The sequence below is a fragment of the Mytilus californianus genome, unplaced genomic scaffold (genome assembly GCF_021869535.1).
Source record: "Mytilus californianus isolate M0D057914Y unplaced genomic scaffold, xbMytCali1.0.p SCAF_7, whole genome shotgun sequence".
NCBI lineage: Eukaryota > Metazoa > Mollusca > Bivalvia > Mytilida > Mytilidae > Mytilus > Mytilus californianus.
Genome location: NW_026262723.1, coordinates 7239620 through 7263248, shown reverse-complemented (window position 1 = coordinate 7263248; position 23629 = coordinate 7239620). Strand labels below are relative to the sequence as shown.

Genomic DNA, 23629 nt, shown 5'->3' with positions numbered 1-23629 from the left:
AATGATGAACACTTTTAGCAAAAGATAAATTGGATCGGGGGTCTGTGAATTCACATTATTTGTACAACTCTCCTTACTCGTGGGAAGCGTGTGCTTTACATCGAGGCTTGCGTTGCTTTACATTGACGCCATAGTAGTTCAACCAATCGGGGAATGTTTATTTGGGGGATACATCTATTTTTACTGCAGGTTTTGGCATATTTTAATCGAAATTAGAGAAAAATGGAATGATGTTAGGAGATATAAAACAGAAAATGATAAATATTTTTAGCAAAAGATGAATTGGATCGGGGTTCTGTGTATTCACATTATTTGTACAACTCTCCTTACTGATGGCAAAAAATGGAATTTCCGTGACCTAAATGGTTCGCGAAAATTAATATTTTTATATATATATATATTAAATATGTAAATAAGCAAAACAAATGTAAAATAATTCAATTTTAACCAGCAATAAAATAGTACATTCGTGTATTTATTTACAGTCGCCAAGTTCCATACCATTTATCGACAAACTAGTTCAAACACACCCGCTACTTATTCCTAATAGTATTATTGTAATAAAGTATCGTTCACTATAATTAGATTTGTAAAACTGGCGATCAACTATTATACTTGTAAGAATTCTTGTCTTTTCAGTTTAGATAGTAGTTTAAAAACTTAATAATCTTGGGATCCGGCCTCAAAACTCATGAGCCAGACACATTTAAACTCATCAGTTAGGGTCTTTAAAATGTGTACCCCGGTTTGGTCGGCTTATATGTTTCTGGGATTCACAGTTTTACACCTTATATATTGATTCTAGAACAACGACCGACCTCTCCAATAGCAATATTTGTTGTTTTTTTTTTAATTTACACATCATAAATATTTAGACATTTTTAAATATAACCGGCATTTCTTGTTCAAGATTTATACACTAATATAGTTAAACTATATGACTAAAACAAACCTACGTTCACCAGAAAAGAATCCTAAACGGCCGTGAATATTTTTTAGATCTGGCGAAAAAGACATACTTGAAAATTAGGAATTTGCATATCTTTCCACAAGGATTTGTCTTACCAGAGACATATAATACATTGTTTAAATGTCTCTGGTCCTTACATTCCATAACAAAACCATTTAGAAAACTTTTCAGCCGCATCGGATATTTTGTCCGGAAATGTTCATGAATTCTCCGAAACGGTTTTCTAGTTTTAGAAAAAAAAGTAGTGTCGGAAACGTCATCATTTAATGTGGTTATTACGTTTTTCGCATCCAATGTAAATAAAATGTCTTCAACACATGAACTAAAAGACGGTAAATGGTTTAAGTAGAAAAATTGAGTGCAGGAAACTGCAATTTTATCAGTTTTGCGTCAGCATAATAATTTGTACTACAAATTATCACCAGATAACATATTGTGATATTTTAAACAAAGCTGTAAAGGAAGATGGACTAGTGAAGAACCTGTCTGGTCATGTTATTTGATAAACTGTTAAAACAATTATTCCCACTAACAAGACATAAAATCTGAACAGTTTCCAAAATACAGTACAGAAAAGAATAGGTTTCTCAGGAACAAAACCGACTGGAACAAACTACCTTATATTATAACATCATAAATTGTGGAATATGGGTGCGTTCCCCAAATTCATGTTCACTCATTTGATGTTTGCCCCTCTGCACATTCACATTGCTATAAAAATAAAGATAATAATTTTTTTTATTGTTTTAAAATAAAGAGATTTATTAAAAGGTAAACAGGTTTCCCTTAGTGTTTTGTGAATTGTTTTGAAGAAATAAATAGTCAATGTCATGATGATATATATCACAGGCAAGTTAATTCATTTGAGAATTGTAAAAAAAAAAAGGTGAAATATACCGTAATGTCTATTAAACTTGTCTCAATGACATTGGCACAGCAACAATGAATAACCAAAAAAAAAACAGGCCACAAAGCACATGTTTACTAGGTGTTGTATTTCAGCTACATGTACATGTATAAGTTTCTTTCATAATCCAGAGTCAAAAGTCTTTGATAGTTGGTAATATGAAAATAGTCTTAAGATATGTGTATGCCTGCTATGCCGTTTATGGAATCATATTATTTTTCTATTTTAATATTACATGTTTATTCATTTATAGTCATTAAAGATACATTAGAGAATAAAGGAACTTTAGGACAGATAAAAGCAAGGATAAGAGCTGAGGTGTTTAATGCACTGAATGACGAAAGTGAAAGTAAACCTCAACTTAGCAATGAAAATTTGATTATAAATGAACTAATCAGAGAGTATCTTGATTTTAACAAGTACAGATATTCATCATCAGTGTTGGTAGCTGGTAAGTACTTTACAATTAATTAGGTCTTTCTGACATCAAAACTTAATAGATTTTCATCCAATAATTTTTTTAATGAGCTTGATTTGTACATACATTTTTGTTGTTGATGTAAATTAGGTCATAAGTTTCTCGTTTGAATTGTTTTACATTTGTCATTTTGGGTCCTTTTATAGCTTGCTTTGCGGTGTGAGTTTTGCTCATTGTTAAAGGTGGTATGATAACCAAGAGTTGCCTAAACTCCTACGTAATTTGATCTCTGGTGGAGAGGTGTTTCATTGGCAATAATTTGACATCTTCTTAATTAGACATATTGACATGATTGAAGGCAAAAAAACTTTTTTTATTTTTTTGCCATAATTTGTGAAAACTTATAGCAAAGGAGATCAGAAATCAAGATAAAGATTATTTGTTCTAAATAATCAGGTCAGGCAGGGATATGAGAATCAACAAGTTTTCTATTGCCTTATTTAGTAATTTTAATTAAATACATGCTAAGTATTACAAATTTACCATACAGAGAGGAGTAATACTTATACAAATGTTTTTTATCCAGCCATATTGGATCTATGTCATGTATATGTGACTACTTCAAATTTTAAGATGGTGCAGAATTCTGAGTTGAAGACATATCATGAATAAGCATGTCATGCATGTCTTAGTATAGTTTTTATGACTTGCAGAAAGTACAAAAATGTATATACACCATTTTAATCATCTACTGGCCCGAGAACACAGTTATTTCGTAGTGCATCTCTTTTAGACAATAAATTCAAATTAAAAAAATCGCACCTGCTCTATCTCAAAAAGATTTTTACAGTGTAGTGTACTACTATTGATACAAATAATATCAAAATTATAGAAACTTCTACCAGCTCTTACTCAAAATATTGACAATTCTGTGTTAAGGGGGGCTAAAATTCAGTTTGACAGCTTCAGACATTCTAATTTTTGACCTTTTTTAACTGGACCAAATCACTACTTAACATAAAGATTCAGCACCCAAATTTTTTTAACATGTAATTTCATCCCCTTACTTAATATTTCATGCATAAAATATCAAGAAATAAATTGGGAAAGTGTATCAAAAAAAAAATGCAAGTTATACACTGTTCACACTAGGGACTATATTCGTAGACAACGAAAACCAAAGGACGATAACTGTGTCCTTGGACCTAATAGGATAGAAAGACTTGACCAATTTTAATAAAACTTTGCATGAACTAAGCTTAGGCAGTTATAAGATAGTTGGCCAAGTTTCATGGCCATAGGATATATATTATAGAAACTAGAGCCATTTTAATATTGAAATTTGGATGTTTATTTTTGACGTTTAAATCAAATATTTTCAACTGTCAAGATTTTGGCCTAAAAAATTTAAATATTGCAAAAATTTGCTTTTTAAATACTCTTGAATTTAATATAATAAGTATTAAAAGCAACGGAACACTCATTTGATTTATCAGATTTATTACAGTTATTCAAAAGTCAAATTTATATGAGCCTGTGCCTGAAAATAGAGATTTTCGAATTAAGGGAAGCCTTACATAAACATGCATTTTTTTCAACCAATTTGAAGTTTTTGAAGTTTTTTAACCATACATTATTCTTCCATATATATTAAATGTACTTTAAATGTAAAGAAAAGTTACAAAAACCATACCACATGAGTATAAAATGGTCTTAGGCCATGTAAGACTGAGAATTATTTAGAGTCGATTTAGGCCGTAGCCCATATTTACATATAAAAATGCACACAGAGGCTATAAGAAATTGAAATTTGTTACTTTTTGCTCATTTCTATGCTAAGATGTCATGATACAAGAAGTCTAATTGCAAAAGGACTCTTGAATTCAACTTTTTTTTGCAGACAGTATGGTTTGATGACCAGTTTTTCACTTTTCAATGGAAAACTTGCATGTAGTTTTAGTCTCATTTGGCATATATTTGAACCACTTACTATCCTAAAGAAGGAAATTATGGTTGCATATGAAATGAATAGCTATAGGGTGTACTTTTGACATGTTATTTGCCATTGAATTAAGAAAGGAGAGGTTGAACAGCTACTGAAATATAAGATATATACTTGCATCTATAGATCCTTTGTAAATAAAAATTTATTATATATATTACTATGTATGAATTAAAGTGGAAATGTCATATATCAAATTTAAGCATTTGACATGGTTGATAAGAATATTAGAAAGTATTTTATCAGTATCTCTTATGCTTGTGTAAGTAATTGAATAAAAATGTTTTGGTAAAATTAAGTATTAAAAGTTTTAATTTAAAACAACCTGACCAAAAAAAATGTGTCACTTTCAAAATTGTCTTATTGCAGACATCTTAACATGCTTAAGGCAAAACATCTTATTCATTCAATGTTATTTGGAGTGGAATATTTCAAAAATACAAATCCTTATATCAGACATACTAATGTCTTTTTGAAAATGACAGACAAATAAGATTTGTAGGTAACTGAAATTATCAAAAACATTGGACACCTAACCTAAATATAGTTATTAGTATACACACAGTCTTCACAAAACCTATGGTATACACACATTCTACACACAGCCTATGGTATACACACAGTCTACACACAACCTATGGTATACACACAGTCTAAACACAACCTATAGTATACACACAGTCTTCACAAAACCTATATTATACACAAAGTCTTCACGAATAACAGTCCTTCAGGAAATTACTTTGAATAGGCCTGTGATGTCTCTTTTTAGGATAAATTTATTGTTCGCTACCACAGGGCTTGTATCATACATGTATGATATCAACATCAACCAACTCATCCACATCTGAAAAGATAAGGAAAACAACAAATGGAAAAGCTATGAATTTAAATCATGTTTTATGATATAACTTTTTTTTCAGAGTCAGGACAACCAAATGTTCCATTAGACAGAGGATTTTTAAGCAGAGAACTGAATATCAGAGAAGACAGGAATTCTAGCTCAGTGTGGGTGTTTTTTTGTTTTTATTTATTTTAAGTGCATTCAATCTTTGAATTTCATTGTAATTTGTTCTAGATTTAATGCTATTCTGTCAAATCCTGTTGATATTAGGGCATGTAGGGCAGGCAATTCAACTTGTTGCCATTGATGTTGTATCAAACTTTCTTGTGAACACTTAAAAACTGATCTTAATTGCTACAATACATTGTGTATGTACAATAATAATATGGAAATTTTGACTTTGAAAAAAATTGCTGCTTTAAATTTGTTCTTTAGGTAGCACCCCCACAGTTAGCATGGTTAGGTGTGTAGTTTCGCATCCCTGTGGATTTTTCAAATATGAAAGCTAGTGTGAAATACAATACATTTTTGGATAACTGAAGATTAATATAGCCTTCATAGTGGGCTCAAAGGAACATCAACAAACATGATAAAGATCGTGTAATGTATGTATTATGGGCTGTTTTCTGTATGACAGTCCATATATTCATATCCATTCCAGACATTGGTTTGGAAATTATTGTAATGTTTTTTTCCAACTTTTTGTCGCACGAACTTTGTGATTATCAATTTTACGAGAAAAGGAGGCGAATGAAATACAATTTTTATTTGATCATTTGGTAGATTAATGTCAATAGTTTCAGAAAATGTATCCCTAAAAGGTTTTGAAATTCTAGTTTGAACCAAATTTTGAGGGCATGTGTGACATTTTCAAGCCCTTTTTGCAATATTTTATGGTAAATAAATGCAGAAGGTTGCCATGGATACACAAAAAAGGAATTATATTTCACCATTTTAACTTTTGAAAACCAAATCTATGGAAGATACTGATTACATACATATGCTAATGTATGACACAAACAGTTGGCTTAATGTATTATCAAGCCAGGAATAGAAGATGAATAAACATTTTGTGGTTCAATTTTAATTTTATTTTCTAACTGTGGCGTGCTTGCTACTTATACAAAACATAACAGCAGCTCCAACATTGTCAAATCTGACCTGCGATCTCGTGGGGGGGTGGGGGGGGGGGGGGGAGGATCTGGCAGGGGATCTTGCTACATGACGGCTCATTTGACCTTTAAGAAATGTGTATTGTTAAACCTGTCAAATTTGCTTAAAAGTGCCCCGTGACCTGAGGTAATTTTCAAGCACAACCTTGTGGGTACCCTACTGGGGCCCCATAATAAACCTATTGCAAATCCAAAATCCTCTATTGTCTTTATACTTATATGAAATTTAGATGATCAAAATAATAATTAATAAGATTATATGATGGAATTTTTATCAAACCTGAATGCCTAATAGTTTTCAATAAGAATGGATAAAAATTGTGTATGGTACAGCTATTACCTCATCACACAACTTTTGTCTGTGATCTCAAATTTTCAAAAGTTACCAACATTTGGTCACTATTTAAAATGTTTAAAAGATGAAAAAAAAAAAAAAAAAAAAAAAAAAAAAACACTGACCAAAAAAAAGTGAACAAAATTTGTGGTTCTTAGAACTAAAAATCCATTGAAATAGTAATTAAAGGAAATGTGGGACAAACTTTAATCACAACAACCCAACAACAAAACAACACTCAACTTGAGATGTACAGTGTATAGTCCAGCTTGTGCCTTTTCAATATACATCAAGCTTATAATTGCTTTACATAAAATGTGAATATACTGTGAAGTCTATAAACTCCAATTATATGATTTTATATTGCAAAAATTGCAACAGATGGGGTTTGTAAAATGAAAACTAAAATTTTAAAACCATTATTTCTATGCAGCAGTTCCCGAAATTGCAATGATTAATCTCTAATGTTTGTCGTTTTTTCAACGATCACATATATGAATCCATGCAGAAATTTATATACTTATCAAAAAAAACTAGTGAAGAAGTTCCAGACTTTGGACAGACTATTGAAAATATGCATAATATGTATGTAGGGATGTTTTTTGAAACTCAACAATCTGTCTTCTTTTACTCTCCAAACAGTGGAATTATAAAAGATTAATCTAATATGAATAAAATAAGATGTGAGTATATTTTCATTAGACATCAACCAAACAACAAAAATTACCAATGCATTTTGTGGGCAACATTCAGTCTACAACAATAGACAGGTATACAATACAGTGTACATAGATGTAAGAAGATGTGGTATGAGTGCTAATGAGACAACCCTCCATCCAAGTCAAAAGTTGTAAAAGTAACCCATTATAGGTCAAAGTACGGCCTTCAACACGGAGCCTTGGCTCACACCCAACAGCAAGCTATAAAGGGCCCCAAAAATGACTTGTGTAAACCATTTAAACAGGAAAACCAAATGTCTAATCTATATAAAAAACGAGAAATGAGAAACACTTATGAACCACATCAACAAACGACAACCACTGAACAACAGGTTCCTGACTTAGGACAGGTCAGGCTCTAAATCCTTAAAGTCTTAACCAAGTAAGCATGTAAGGAACAAGGAGTAAATATCAGTTCAGGAGATTTACAGCTCTATAAAACCAATGTCTTCCTTATAGATCAGATTCATGCTTGGGAAAGTTTTTGCAATCTTGTATTTATGTGAATTTAGGTAAAATAAACCCTTGTGAAAATTAAGGTATATTGTTCTAGTTTAATTTACTGAATAAATTCTATTTTACTTTACAGACCTTTATTATATGGGTTGGTATCTACATATCTTAAAGAAAATAGAAAACCAACAGGTCGAGAGACATCACCACAGAGAAATCAGGGTCCAGGCAGGGGAGCTTTTCTAGAGCAGCTTAGGCAAGACTTGGGTAAGCAGAAGGTGTAAATATTCATACATTCATGAGGGTGTGGATGGGGGTTTACAGAATAGAGAATAATGGACAAACAATATAAAGAAAAGAGAAAAATGAAAAAAAAATAGAGAATAATGAGGTGCTAAAATTTAAAGAATAGAGAATAATGGGCAAAAAATATAAAGAATAGAGAAAAATGGCATCAAACATTACAGAATAGAGAAATGAAGGAACCCTCATCCAGACCTTCATTCATTTGGATAATGCTGCATTTCATGTTTGACAGATCATTTGTTCAGCTATCATTAAACCTAAAGATGATTAATTGTGATCTTGTTCAGGTACAGGAAATAGTGAACATTCATATGTGGAACAAAAGGTTTACTTTAATAAGTGGATCAAAAAGTTTACTTTCATACGTGGATGAAAAAGTTTACTTTCATACTTGGATCATACATCATCGTAGCATGGAACAAAATGATAGTTAGTTTGTACTTGGATATGCAGCTTAGCAAATCTCTGATCTATTGTTATTTATTTTTATTGAAAAAAGTGGGTTTGATTTTAAACTATTTTGAGAACAAATTTAGAAATGCGACACATCACAGTGCATGTGTCTGTCCCTCTGTCTGTTTTTCCATCCTTCTGTCTGTCTGTCTTTCTGATAATCTCTCCTGCTTTTTGTCCGTTACATAAATTTTGTACCATTAAACTCTGACCTTGACTTTGACCTCTTTTATAGTAAATCCTTGTTTATTTGGTGTCCAACTCCTAACTTTTGTACTGTTAAACTTAGGTTAACCATGGAAGTATTATATTGACAGGAATAACAACAACGCCAGTTCAAAGGTTTAATCTGCATTACTGCCTATCGTCAATGAAATCACTGAAACTTTCCGGTCATATTCGTGTTCACGGAAATATATGAACAGACCGGTTGTTGTGGGATATACTTACCAAGTAACCAGAACAATTCACTCTTTATATTCCGCTCTATGATGGCCACATTAATCTTGAGTATATATAGAGGACTGGATTTATTCTAACAAATTTACAATTTGCATAAAATAGAGAATGGAAACGGGGAATGTGTCAAAGAGCAAGAAAAAAAACAGCCCAAGGACACCAATGGGTCTTGAACACAGCGAGAAAAGCCTGCACAGTCGTCGTCGTCGTTAGCTTTTTACAAAAATCTTCTCCTCTGAAACCACTGGGCCAAATTTAACCAAACTTAACCACAATCATCATTAGGGTGTCTAGTTTAAAAAATGTGTCCGATGACCCCGCCAACCAACCAAGATGGCCGCCATGGCTAAAAATAGAACATAGGGGTAAAATGTAGATTTTGGCTTATATCTCTGAAACCAAAGCATTTAGAGTAAATCTGACATGTATAAAACTGATTATCAGGTCAAGATCTATCTGCCCTGAAATTTTCAGACAAATCTGACACACTGTTGTTGGGTTGCTGCCCCTGAATTGGTAATTTTAAGAAAATTTTGCAGTTTTTGGTTATTATCTTGAATATTATTATAGATAGAGATAAACTGTAAACAGCAATAATGTTCAGCAAAGTAAGATCTACAAATAAGTTGTCGTGACCAAAATTGTCAGTCGATCCCTTTAGGAGTTATTGCCCTTAATAGTCAATTTTTAACAATTTTTTGTAAATTTTTGTTATCTTTTACAAAAATCTTCTTCTCTGAAACTACTGAGACAAATTTAACCATACTTGGCCATAATCATTATTAGGGTATCTAGTTTAAAAAATTTGTCCGACCATCATGGCCGACTTGGTTAAAAATAGAACATAGGGGTAAAATGCAGTTTTTGGTTTATATCTCTGAAACTAAAGCATTTAGAGCAAATCTGACAGGTGGCAAAAATGTTCATCAGATTTAGATTTATCTGCCCTGAAATTTTCCGACGAATCCGACAACCTGTTGTTGGGTTGCTGCCCCTGAGTTAGTAATTTTACAAAAATTTTGCAGTTTTTTGTTATTATCTTAGATATCATTATAATATCTAATATCTAATACTATTAATTATGATTTTAACCTTATTTTACATGATTTCCAAAGCATCAGTAAATACAGGTGAGCGACACAGGCTCTTGAGAGCCTCTAGTTTAAATAATAATAAAGAAAGTAATTCCTGTTTTCCTGTCAATTAAAATATTTACAATATTAAACATTTCTACTCTTTGATTGTTACATAAACTAATTCATTAAAATTTTTAAATAACCCACTAAAAAACATTTGCAGTAACGTAAAAAGATAGCGTCATGCTCATTTTGTTTGGTTGTTTTTCTTTTTTGTTTTAACTTGTTAGTTAATATGCATTTGTTATCAAAAAACTTTTTGAAAAAAGAAAAAAAAAATAAGACTTTATAATCCCCAATTTCTTTAAAGTAATCATGCAATGACATTTATTACAAATATATAAATCTAAAATACTTGAAAGTAAATATCTTTTTATAAATCTCGATAAACTTGGCACATTTCAAAGGTAAAATATTTTATGTCTTCATATGTCTACATTTTTATGCCCCTGCTGTAGTGGAGGGGGCATTAAGTTTTACCCTTGTCTGTCCGTACGTACGTACGTCTGTACGTCCCAAAGTTGGTTTCCGTTCTCTAACTTTAGTTTGCCTCAACAAAATGTTATGAAACTTATACACAATGCTCATTACCACAAAACACAGATCAAGTTTGAATTTTTGGTGGCGTCACTTAAACTGTTGTAGAGTTATGCCTCTTTAAAAATGGAAAAAATGCTGATTTTTTGTTTAAGTTCTCTAACTTTAGTTTGCCTCAACCAAATGTTATGAAACTTATACACAATGCTTATTACCGCAAAACACAGATCAAGTTTGAATTTTTGTGGCGTCACATAAACTGGTGTAGAGTTATGCCCCTTTACAAATGGAAAAATTGCTGATTTTTTTGTTTAAGTTCTCTAACTTTAGTTTGCCTCAACCAAATGTTATGAAACTAACACAATGCTTATTACCACAAAATACAGATCAAGTTTGAATTAAGATGGTGACAATTAACCCGTTGTAGAGTTATCCCCCTTTACAAATGGAAAAATTGCTGAATTTTTCGTTTCTGTTCTCTAACTTTAGTTTGCCTCAACCAAATGTTATGAAACTTATACACAATGCTTATTACCACAAAATACAGATCAATTTGGAATTTTGGTGGTGTTACTTTAAACGTTCTAGAGTTATCCCCCTTTACAAATGGAAAAATTGCTGAATTTTTCGTTTCTGTTCTCTAACTTTAGTTTGCCTCAACCAAATGTTATGAAACTTATATACAATGCTTATTACCACAAAATACAGATCAAGTTTGAATTTTGATGGTGTCAATTAACCCGTTCTAGAGTTATCCCCCTTTACAAATGGAAAAATTGCTGAATTTTTCGTTTCTGTTCTCTAACTTTAGTTTGCCTCAACCAAATGTTATGAAACTAACACAATGCTTATTACCACAAAATACAGATCAAGTTTGAATTAAGATGGTGACAATTAACCCGTTGTAGAGTTATCCCCCTTTACAAATGGAAAAATTGCTGAATTTTTCGTTTCTGTTCTCTAACTTTAGTTTGCCTCAACCAAATGTTATGAAACTTATATACAATGCTTATTACCACAAAATACAGATCAATTTGGAATTTTGGTGGTGTCACTTTAAACGTTCTAGAGTTATCCCCCTTTACAAAAGGAAAAATTGCTGAATTTTTTGTTTCCGTTCTCAAACTTAAGTTTGCCTCAACCGAATGTTATGAAAATTATACAGAATGCTTATTATCACAAAATACAGATCAAGTTTGAATTTTGATGGTGTCAATTAACCCGTTCTAGAGTTATCCCCCTTTACAAATGGAAAAATTGCTGAATTTTTAGTTTCTGTTCTCTAACTTTAGTTTGCCTCAACTAAATATTATGAAACTTATACACAATGCTTATTACCACAAAATACAGATCAATTTGGAATTTTGGTGGTGTCACTTTCAATGTTCTAGAGTTATCCCCCTTTACAAATGGAAAAATTGCTGAATTTTTCGTTTCTGTTCTCTAACTTTAGTTTGCCTCAACCAAATGTTATGAAACTTATACACAATGCTTATTACCACAAAATACAGATCAATTTGGAATTTTGGTGGTGTTACTTTAAACGTTCTAGAGTTATCCCCCTTTACAAATGGAAAAATTGCTGAATTTTTCGTTTCTGTTCTCTAACTTTAGTTTGCCTCAACCAAATGTTATGAAACTTATATACAATGCTTATTACCACAAAATACAGATCAATTTGGAATTTTGGTGGTGTCACTTTAAACGTTCTAGAGTTATCCCCCTTTACAAAAGGAAAAATTGCTGAATTTTTTGTTTCCGTTCTCAAACTTAAGTTTGCCTCAACCGAATGTTATGAAAATTATACAGAATGCTTATTATCACAAAATACAGATCAAGTTTGAATTTTGATGGTGTCAATTAACCCGTTCTAGAGTTATCCCCCTTTACAAATGGAAAAATTGCTGAATTTTTAGTTTCTGTTCTCTAACTTTAGTTTGCCTCAACTAAATATTATGAAACTTATACACAATGCTTATTACCACAAAATACAGATCAATTTGGAATTTTGGTGGTGTCACTTTCAATGTTCTAGAGTTATCCCCCTTTACAAATGGAAAAATTGCTGAATTTTTCGTTTCTGTTCTCTAACTTTAGTTTGCCTCAACCAAATGTTATGAAACTTATATGCAATGCTTATTACCACAAAATACAGATCAAGTTGGAATTTTGGTGGTGTCACTTTAACTGTTCTAGAGTTATGCCCCTTTACAAAAGAAAAATTGCTGAATTTTTAGTTTCCGTTCTCAAACTTAAGTTTGCCTCAACCAAATGTTATTAAACTTATACACAATACTTATTACCAAGGATCTGGAAATTTTTTCACACAATTTCGGTCATTTTGAGATTGCCTTTTTTTTTAAATTGTCGATATCACACTAGATTCATAGCATCAACAAACTTGTATTGACTGTTTCATTGCATTTACTCATGAATTTTCTTACCATTTTTCTATAAACGTTCAAGAACAGTTTTTGGAGGGCAATGGTTTGAAATTGAAATGATGTTATTGACTCAACGTTTCTTTCCATTTGGAAGTCGAAATTAAAACCGGAAGTTTTGCGACAATACTAAAGTATGAGTAATTCTGGATTCATTTCCTGGATTTGTTTAGTTTATCAAATTGACAGGAAATCACCGGCTTTTTAATTTTATTACATTTAAAAGTGTTTTAATATAACAGATTATTGTTGCACTCGTTTAATTTAGCATGAAATCATTTTGCATTTTACCATTAAATGTCTAATCTGCTGAAGGCAATTTCACACATGCGTATTACATAGTAAATAAAACACACGTGTTACTCGTGAAAAATTACCTTATTCTACATAAATTAAATTAAGTTTTAATTTTTAAATCAGAATTAATGATTATCTTTGCTGAAAGGTAATTAAATAATGAATACAGTTGTCATGGAATTTTAATTTTTTTTTAATATTAGTTCTGAGCTTGTGATCAATGTGTGTGAATTAAAAACACAGTTAAAAAGTGATTAGCAATCATTTAAGCCAATATTTCCCAGAGGCGTTAATATAGTTATGAGGAGGGCCCTCGGGATTATCATACTATACTGGAGTGGCAGTTTTATTACAGGAAAGGGATTATATGATCACAAGTGCAAAATGGTGATCAAGAAACCTAATCTCAATGAAATGACCGAAACTATTTCTGTAAAAAAATTAAAATTTGTCCTAAATCCAAATTTTCATTTAGGACAAATAGCTTTCAGTTTAGGTCATGACTGGCAAATATGACCGTTTCCAGACCCTTGCTTATTACTACAAAACTCAGATCAATAACAAATTTGGGTAGCGTCACTTTTACCGTTCTTCAATTGTCACTTTATAACTTTATATGATATGTAAGCAGGGGCATCATCTGTGTCCCATGGACACATTCCCATTCATTTTTTTAAAACATCACGTGAAACCTGATCGCTTCATCACTATTACCTGTTTTACTCAAGATCCGCTTTCATGGGGAAAATACTTTAAGATCAATTTAAAACAAACAGTAAAAACCAAAAATTTGCAAAAATGAATACAACTTTCCATGTTAAACTGTTGTAGTTTAAACAATTCTCGCCCGTTTTTCAAGTTTTTTACACTATTAAATTTCTTTCAAAAGTTAAAGTTTTATATGATACAGGGCCACCATGTTAATTAATAAACTAGGTATTTCCCACAGGTGCTTTTTAATTACCAGACTCAATAAAATCACGTGACTGAAGAAATTCCAGATGCTATTTTACAACCGCGGTATCACATATAGTTACCAAAGGGGTCTTGCCCCTGTGACAATAATTGAATAAATCCTATGACTATCATATAGAGCTCTGCAGGTCATCAATACATACTAATTAACAGTTGTTTTTCCTTTACATTTTACTTCCATTGGTTAACTTAACATGGTATGCAGTTGCATCAAGGGCTGGGGTGTATCATATACCAAAGTCAGGTCACTCTGACCTTGGCTTTGACCTTTGACCCCTATGATAGTAAAACCTTGTCCGATTTGTGTCCTGTGCATAACTTTTGTACTGTGAACTAAAAGGTGACCAAACTTGGTATGCTTATGCATCATGGGATAGGGGTGTGTCATATATAAGTCAGGTCACTTTGCCCCTATGATACAGCTGTAATAATTGTCTGTTTTTAGGTTTGGTGCATAATAGCACTCAGATTGACAAAAAAATATATATATGCAGAAGCATCATGGAACCAGAATGAGTCTAATACCAAAATAAGGTCACTCTCACCTTGATGTTGATTACCCTTTTGTTGGAAGCAAAATGTCTCAAAATATCATTGTCCGAATACTGAATTTTACAGCAGCAGCTAAAACGCATGTATGGGGGTATTAGTCTCACTAAGAAGACAGCTCTAGTTAAGACTTGTAACCATGGTAACAGCAATATTTTACTCTATAAACCAATTCTTTGTATTTCCACTCTTATATATGATCTCCACATTATATCATCTGCTCTCACTTGACACATTCATAATGGTGTCTGTAAGATGTATGTCCTTGTTTAGGCAAAAAGAAGGTTCTTATGGTGTGGTCTCTGTATTGTCCTTCTTTACATAGTGAGGCAGCTAGTCTCACATACAACCCTCCTCTCACATCCAGGCTTGGACCCAGGCAATGGCAGAAAACCTTAAGTGTATGATTGAAAATTAATCAGTTGTGAAGATGGGCTGCATGCATTTCCCTGAAAAGATGACAAGATGTATCCAATAAAATCTTTTAATTTTTTTTACAAAATTGCTAATGGTTCTAGAAGTAAATAAAGCTTCATGGGATTCAATGTTATGTACAGTTTGCCTAAGCTTCATGGGATTCAATGGTTTGTACAGTTTGCCTAAGCTTCATGGGATTCAATGGTTTGTACAGTTTGCCTAAGCTTCATGGGATTCAATGGTTTGTACAGTTTGCCAAAGCTTCATTGGATTCAATGTTTTGTACAGTTCGTCTAATCTTCATGGGATTCAATGATTTGTACAGTTTGCCTAAGCTTCATGGGATTCAATGTTTAGTACAGTTTGCCTAAATTAGTTTTGTATTTCAAAACATAGCCTCCAATATTCAGTTCAACATTCAAGAATATTATTAATACATTTCATTTTCTACATGTTAACCTCATTCAAACAGATGGGGAAGGTGGGGTTGTTTGATTGCTCTCAAAAAAGTTTAAGCAAAGCCTTTTTAGCATAAGTTGCATATACAGTTCTGCCAACTTTTAATAATACAAATGCGTGAGATTTGGCCAAAATCGTAAAGATCAAAGAGAAAAAACAATAGATCAAAGGAAAATGCCGCCAAATAAGCATGAAAATGCGTGAGTCTCACGCTAAATGCGTGAGACTTGGCAGCCCTGCATATATATGATCAGTTTGTATTATATAAAATTCTTTTCATTCTGCACAATATGTTTAAATGATTTAACATCTGAAAAAGACAAATAAAAATTGTAGATTAGGCTATCATTATAAAAATAAGAAGATGTGGTATGATTGCCTATGAGACAACTCTCCACCAAAGACCAAATGATGTAGAAGTTAACAACTATAGGCCACTGAATGGTTTACTAAAAATGCATCTCTTTTATGTTATCATTGCTTGAAAAATTAAGGAGATGTGGTATGATTGCCAATGAAACAACTATCTACCAGAGTTTAAATGATGTGGATTTAAGCAACTAAGTGTTACAGCTCGCCCTTAAAAATTAGCAAAACCCATACATATAGTCAGATAAGGGCTATTCCATTAAAACGTATGTGGGAGGGTAGGAAGGGACTTTCAAAATATCCCTACAACCAAGAACCATTTAGATAATTTTGCATAATGGTAATAGACGCATACTGAAAAAAGACCCATGACCAACATTTAAAAATTAAATTCCCTTCCTACCCTCCCACATACATTTTAATGGAATAGCCCAAAACAAGGTCCTGACATTGGGTCATTTAAAAAAAAAAGGTGAATTTTGAAATTGCAAAATTGAATAAAAGTTACTAGTTTAAACCACTCTCTTTATAAGCAAATCAAAACAAACAATACTTTTGGAACAACATATTAAAAAATGCAATCTTAATATTGTCATACAAGAATACATTGAATTATTTTTTGATAGGTGGTGTAATATTTTGTCTTTCCTGTTACCATTTTCAAAAGGATTTTTCTGCTATTTAGAAAAGGTCTCAATAAAATTTAAGCTTGTTTTTCATGGCCAATAAGGTGGTTTTCAAGAACAAAACATCTATATATTTTCATGTATACATAGATTGTTTGTCAATTTTCCATGTTGTACTGAAAAATACCTCTATAAATTGGTTTTTAAAGGTTTTGAAAATAACCATCAGCAATGTAAGTCAAAGATAGCAATTCGTAATATTCAGAATTTTTTCTCTTTCTAATAAACCCAACATTAATTAAGTAAATCCCTAATTATCCTGTTACTGATAGCAGTAGTGCATTTTGTGTGTGCTCAATTGAGAAGATAAATAAGTTTTAACCTTTAAATGAGTTCAAATAACCAACCATTTCATTATGTGAAAAAAAAATGTATGTAATTATATACTTTTCGAAGATGTTTCTGTCAAATATTGTCTATAATGTTACTGTAGTAACAGGATAGACAAATTTCTATATTTCTAAATTCATGTGTGAAATAACTACTCCCTTTGATGCAGTAATGGTGTTTTTATGCCCCACCTAGGGGCATTATGTTTTTCGGTCTGTGCATCCGTTCGTCTGTCTGTCCGTCTGTTTGTCCGTCTGTCCCGCTTCAGGTTAAAGTTTTTGGTCGCTTCAGGTTAAAGTTTTTGGTCAAGGTAGTTTTTGATGAAGTTGAAGTCCAATCAACTTGAAACTTAGTACACATGTTCCTTATGATATGATCTTTCTAATTTTAATGCCAAATTAGAGTTTTGAGCCCAGTGTCACGTTCCACTGAACATAGAAAATGATAGTGTGAGTGGGGCATCCATGTACTATGGACACATTCTTGTTCTTCTGTGGTCTTGGTTTCCAACACATAATTGCACTTTTTTCAAGTATAATATAATTAATAAATTTGTTGGTAACAGCAAAGACAGAATAAAATAGTTTGCACTTATTTTTTCACTAAATGTCTTGAATTTTCTTTTTTCTACACTGTTATACAAGAAACATGCCGTGTTCAATTTTTAGGATGCTTTGTGCTTTTGAAATCATCAGCGAATAGTTCCATATTGAATTTCACAGAGAGAAACAATTTACTGGTTAATCTTTTATCGGTTAATGTATAGACATGTATTTCATGTAGCTGGTTGAATTAATTTGTAGACAAAATGTTACATATAATAATAAAGAAGCTGTGATTTTTCATTAGAGTTATCATAAACTTTTTAAAAAAAAATTTTTTGCAGATTTCAATGCAATCAGAAAACAGGAAAAAATCATTTGAAATTTGTTACCCTGACGCTGTAAGCACATAAATTACGCAAAAATCTGACTTAAAATCATTTTATTCTGAATTGTGTATATCATTGATTTATCAATGTATATAGACTCATAAATCCTACAAACTTTCATTTAAACACTTACAACTACCTTTTTCATTAAAAATTAAAATTTTAGCATAGGTGTACTGAAAATTTCAACATTTTTATTAAATGACCCACATGACTAGCTGTGAAATAAATCAAGCGAGAAAACTGACAGCTTAATTTATTAAAAAAAAAATATGACCAACATTGAGTCAACCTTATAAGTTTTAAACTTTTTATTTTATTTCAAACAGGAGAAAGAGGAGAAGGTGAAGATGCTGTGATAATAAAACGGTGATAAGACAGACTTCAAAATATTCAGTCTTATTTATTTGTCAAATCATGGTGATTAAGAGGGAAGTGAAGGCTTGCACGGACAGTAGAATAGTACAAAACAAGAGGAAATATTTTATTTTCAAAGACATTCTGAACTAGTTTGTACATGTATTTCTGTTTTGTAGATTTATATATTTGATAATATTATTTGAATGTATGCTATTCATTGTTAGTCATGAATATAAAGAAGAGACTGCCTTTTAAAAATTTTAAATTGTCTGTCTTCGTTTTTATGTCTCAAAAATGTATAAATGATAAGAATTTTACATTAAATTTACTTTTGTATATATATTGTTAATAATTTATAGTTTTATAATAAACATTGGTGAAATTTTTTGATTTTTGGTCAGAAAGATGAAGTCCAAAACCAGCTTATAGTATGGGGATGTTGGGAAGACGGGTGGTCGAGGAAAAGTGGGTACCTTGATTGTGTAATGAACTGCTATATTTTTCAACCCAGATCCCTGAAACTTCACAGGAAGATTGCACATGTGTTGGAAGATGTGAACCTGCTATTATGGAATTTTCTCATTTTTCCAGACTTGGGAACTAAGTCCTTTTTCAGAAAAATTTATTAAAGGGGGTACAAGTTTTCAATTTCTCTTACAGTTTTCAACCAAGATCACTAAGACTTGACAGACAGATTGTACACATGTTCTTCTTTCGCCTTCATTTTATTACAACTACATTGTAAACATTCTACATTATTATAAGTCACAATTATTACAACTACATTGTAAACATTCTACATTATTATAAGTCACAGATATTACAACTACATTGTAAACATTTCTCGAGAATTTCTCGCTGCATTGAAGACCTGTTGGTGACCTTCTGCTGTTGTCTGTTCTATGGTCGGGTTGTTGTCTCTTTGACACATTCCCCATTTCCATTCTCAATTTTACATTATTATAAGTCATTACAGCTACATTGTAAACATTCTACATTATTATAAGTCACAATTATTACATCAACATTGTAAACATTCAACATTTTTATAAGTCATTGCAACTAAATTGTAAACATTCTACATTATTATTAGTCTCAGATATTACAGCTACATTGTAAACATTCTACATTATTATAAGTCACAAATATTACAACTACATTGTAAACATTCTACATTATTATAAGTCATTACAACTACATTGTAAACATTCTACATTATTATTAGTCTCAGATATAACAACTACATTGTAAACATTCTACATTATTATTAGTCTCAGATATAACAACTACATTGTAAACATTCTACATTATTATTAGTCTCAGATATAACAACTACATTGTAAACATTCTACATTATTATAAGTCTCAGATATAACAACTACATTGTAAACATTCTACATTACAACTACATTGTAAACATTCTACATTATTATAAGTCATTACAACTACATTGTAAACATTCTACATTATTATAAGTCACAAATATTACAGCTACATTGTAAACATTCTACATTATTATAGGTCACAAATATTACAACTACGTTGTAAACATTCTACATTATTATAAGTCACAATTATTACATCTACATTGTAAACATTCTACATTATTATAAGTCACAAATATTACAACTACATTGTAAACATTCTACATTATTATAAGTCACAAATATTACAGCTACATTGTAAACATTCTACATTATTATAAGTCACAAATATTACAACTACATTGTAAACATTCTACATTATTATAAGTCATTACAACTACATTGTAAACATTCTACATTATTATTAGTCTCAGATATAACAACTACATTGTAAACATTCTACATTATTATTAGTCTCAGATATAACAACTACATTGTAAACATTCTACATTATTATTAGTCTCAGATATAACAACTACATTGTAAACATTTTACATTATTATAAGTCATTACAACTACATTGTAAACATTCTACATTATTATAAGTCATTACAACTACATTGTAAACATTCTACATTATTATTAGTCTCAGATATAACAACTACATTGTAAACATTCTACATTATTATTAGTCTCAGATATTACAGCTACATTGTAAACATTCTACATTATTATTAGTCTCAGATATAACAACTACATTGTAAACATTCTACATTATTATAAGTCATTACAACTACATTGTAAACATTCTACATTATTATAAGTCACAAATATTACAGCTACATTGTAAACATTCTACATTATTATAGGTCACAAATATTACAACTACGTTGTAAACATTCTACATTATTTTAAGTCATTACAACTACGTTGTAAACATTCTACATTATTATAAGTCACAATTATTACATCTACATTGTAAACATTCTACATTATTATAAGTCACAAATATTACAACTACATTGTAAACACTCTACATTATTATAAGTCACAATTATTACATCTACATTGTAAACATTCTACATTTTTATAAGTCATTACAACTACATTGTAAACATTCTACATTGTTATAAGTCACAAATATTACAACTACATTGTAAACATTCTACATTATTATAAGTCACAATTATTACATCTACATTGTAAACATTCTACATTATTATAAGTCACAAATATTACAGCTACATTGTAAACATTCTACATTATTATAAGTCACAAATATTACAACTACATTGTAAACATTCTACATTATTATAAGTCACAAATATTACAACTACATTTTAAACATTCTACATTATTATAAGTCACAAATATTACAACTACATTGTAAACATTCTACATTATTATAAGTCACAAATATTACAATTACATTGTAAACATTCTACATTATTATAAGTCACAATTATTACATCTACATTGTAAACATTCTACATTTTTATAAGTCATTACAACTACATTGTAAACATTCTGCATTGTTATAAGTCACAAATATTACAACTACATTGTAAACATTCTACATTATTATAAGTCACAATTATTACATCTTCATTGTACACATTCTACATTATTATAAGTCACAAATATTACAACTACATTTTAAACATTCTACATTATTATAAGTCACAAATATTACAACTACATTGTAAACATTCTACATTATTACAAGTCACAAATATTACAATTACATTGTAAACATTCTACCTTATTATAAGTCACAATTATTACATCTACATTGTAAACATTCTACATTTTTATAAGTCATTACAACTACATTGTAAACATTCTACATTGTTATAAGTCACAAATATTACAACTACATTGTAAACATTCTACATTATTATAAGTCACAATTATTACATCTACATTGTAAACATTCTACATTAGTATAAGTCACAAATATTACAGCTACATTGTAAACATTCTACATTATTATAAGTCACAAATATTACAGCTACATTGTAAACATTCTACATTATTATTAGTCTCAGATATAACAACTACATTGTAAACATTCTACATTTTTATAAATCATTACAACTACATTGTAAACATTCTACATTATTATTAGTCTCAGATATTACAGCTACATTGTAAACATTCTACATTATAATTAGTCGCAAATATTACAACTATATATTTTTTTTAGAGTTTTATAGTTTTTGAGAATTTCAAAATAAATTTTGTAGTAGTTGCATTTAAAAATTCTGCGAGGCACTAGTGGCTTTTTGTAATAAAAAAAGAAAAAAAGATACCGGTCATTGTGCATATTCACATTTATTTCTGCATACTTTAGTGAAATTGTTTCAGTTAACTGCGTGGGTAGGTTCTTGGTCAACATTATAAGGTGGTGAAAAGTCTGGAAAGGTTTCATTACACCTATGGCCCAGAAAATACCCACATCCTACCTGTATGTGCAAACCGAAAACAAGAAAAGTTTTTACCATCAAATTTTAGTTTTTATATAAAAATTAAAGAGTTATCTCCCTTTTAGCATAGTTTGACTAAAATTTTATTGATGATATTATTATGGTGGAAGTTAATATGTTTTTTCTCTCATTTGCTCTTTCACAGCCTATCTACAATAAAGTAGTCTTTAGACAAATATCACAACTATTTATGATGTTAATAAATTGTGAGATTATCTTTTGAAAACATCCACAGGTTTACATCTCAGTCATCAATTCAAGAACCAGTAATCCATGAGGAATCAAACTTGACAAGAATGATTTTTGAAAAACCATTTTAGAATAAAAATAGAATTGTAATGCCATTCTGAAAGTAACTACAGAGGCTCTAGAGAGCATGTAACTATGTTGTTTACTAGTATTCAAAGGATTGATTAGTTTACATGGATCTTATCTAAATTTACGGGGTTTATTAATTTATTTTCAAAGGTTATCAATCTAACACAGTAGTAAAATCTTTAAATATTGTTTTTATTGGTATTAACATTGATTTTGTTTTAAAAAAATTGAAACATAACTAAATATATATCCCTATGAACACTCAACAGTTAAGAGTTAAAACAGTTAAATCATGATCCTACATCCTGTCAATACTGTTATAACTTATATTTTGGCATAGCACAAGGTCATGCATTTCTCAGACTGTTTATGATGTCTTTACACTAAATCCGATGGATGTGTACTGATTGATTCTTTAGTCACGGAGTACATAATTTTTTATTACGCGGTAGTTGTAATTAGCTTTGAACTAGCTTTCAGTAACTGCAAGTTCTTTTACTTCGGTGCTTTTAGTTCAGCAGCTAAGTCCAATATTTTGGCACAATTGATCACTTTATGGTAAAAGCATGAAACTTTGCACAGTGTTAGTTATGATGTTTTTAAACATTTTTGGTTGGGAGCAATCTAAAAAATTCCACAATGGCCGCCAATAGTAAAGAGGCAGAGTAAAAAAAAATGGTTTAATTAATCATTTTGAAATAAAAGCATAAAACTTTGCTCAGTGCTAGTTATGATGCTAATAAACCTTTTCTGAATATTGAGCAATCTAAAATAAAATCCATAATGGCAGGCAAATTCAAAATGGACGCCAATAGTCAAGAGGCAGAGTCCCAAAAAATGGTATAACTGATCTCTTTATAGTAAAAACATGAAACTATGCACAGTGTTAGTTATGATGCTAATGATAATTTTTGAATGTAAAACCATTAAAAAAAAA

At 30.6% G+C, this 23629-nt stretch overlaps 1 protein-coding gene across 1 annotated transcript; it reads left to right on the top strand.

The window, feature by feature from the left end:
* Positions 1-1224: 1224 nt before the first annotated feature.
* On the top strand, positions 1225-18909 carry LOC127708989 (centrosomal protein 20-like). Its single transcript, XM_052214243.1, has 5 exons — positions 1225-1302; positions 2131-2328; positions 5221-5305; positions 7956-8086; positions 18494-18909. Exons 1-5 carry the CDS (start codon positions 1275-1277, stop codon positions 18535-18537), a joined length of 486 nt encoding a protein of 161 aa, XP_052070203.1. The 5' UTR covers positions 1225-1274; the 3' UTR covers positions 18538-18909.
* Positions 18910-23629: the final 4720 nt, after the last annotated feature.

Bases quoted from the DNA above. Each gene is read 5' to 3' on its own strand.
- LOC127708989 (XM_052214243.1), top strand. From the start codon at position 1,275: ATGTCTTCAACACATGAACTAAAAGACG. The intron at 1,303-2,130 runs GTAAATGGTTTA...ATTCATTTATAG, and splicing joins AACACATGAACTAAAAGACG to TCATTAAAGATACATTAGAG. The intron at 2,329-5,220 runs GTAAGTACTTTA...CTTTTTTTTCAG, and splicing joins ATCATCAGTGTTGGTAGCTG to AGTCAGGACAACCAAATGTT.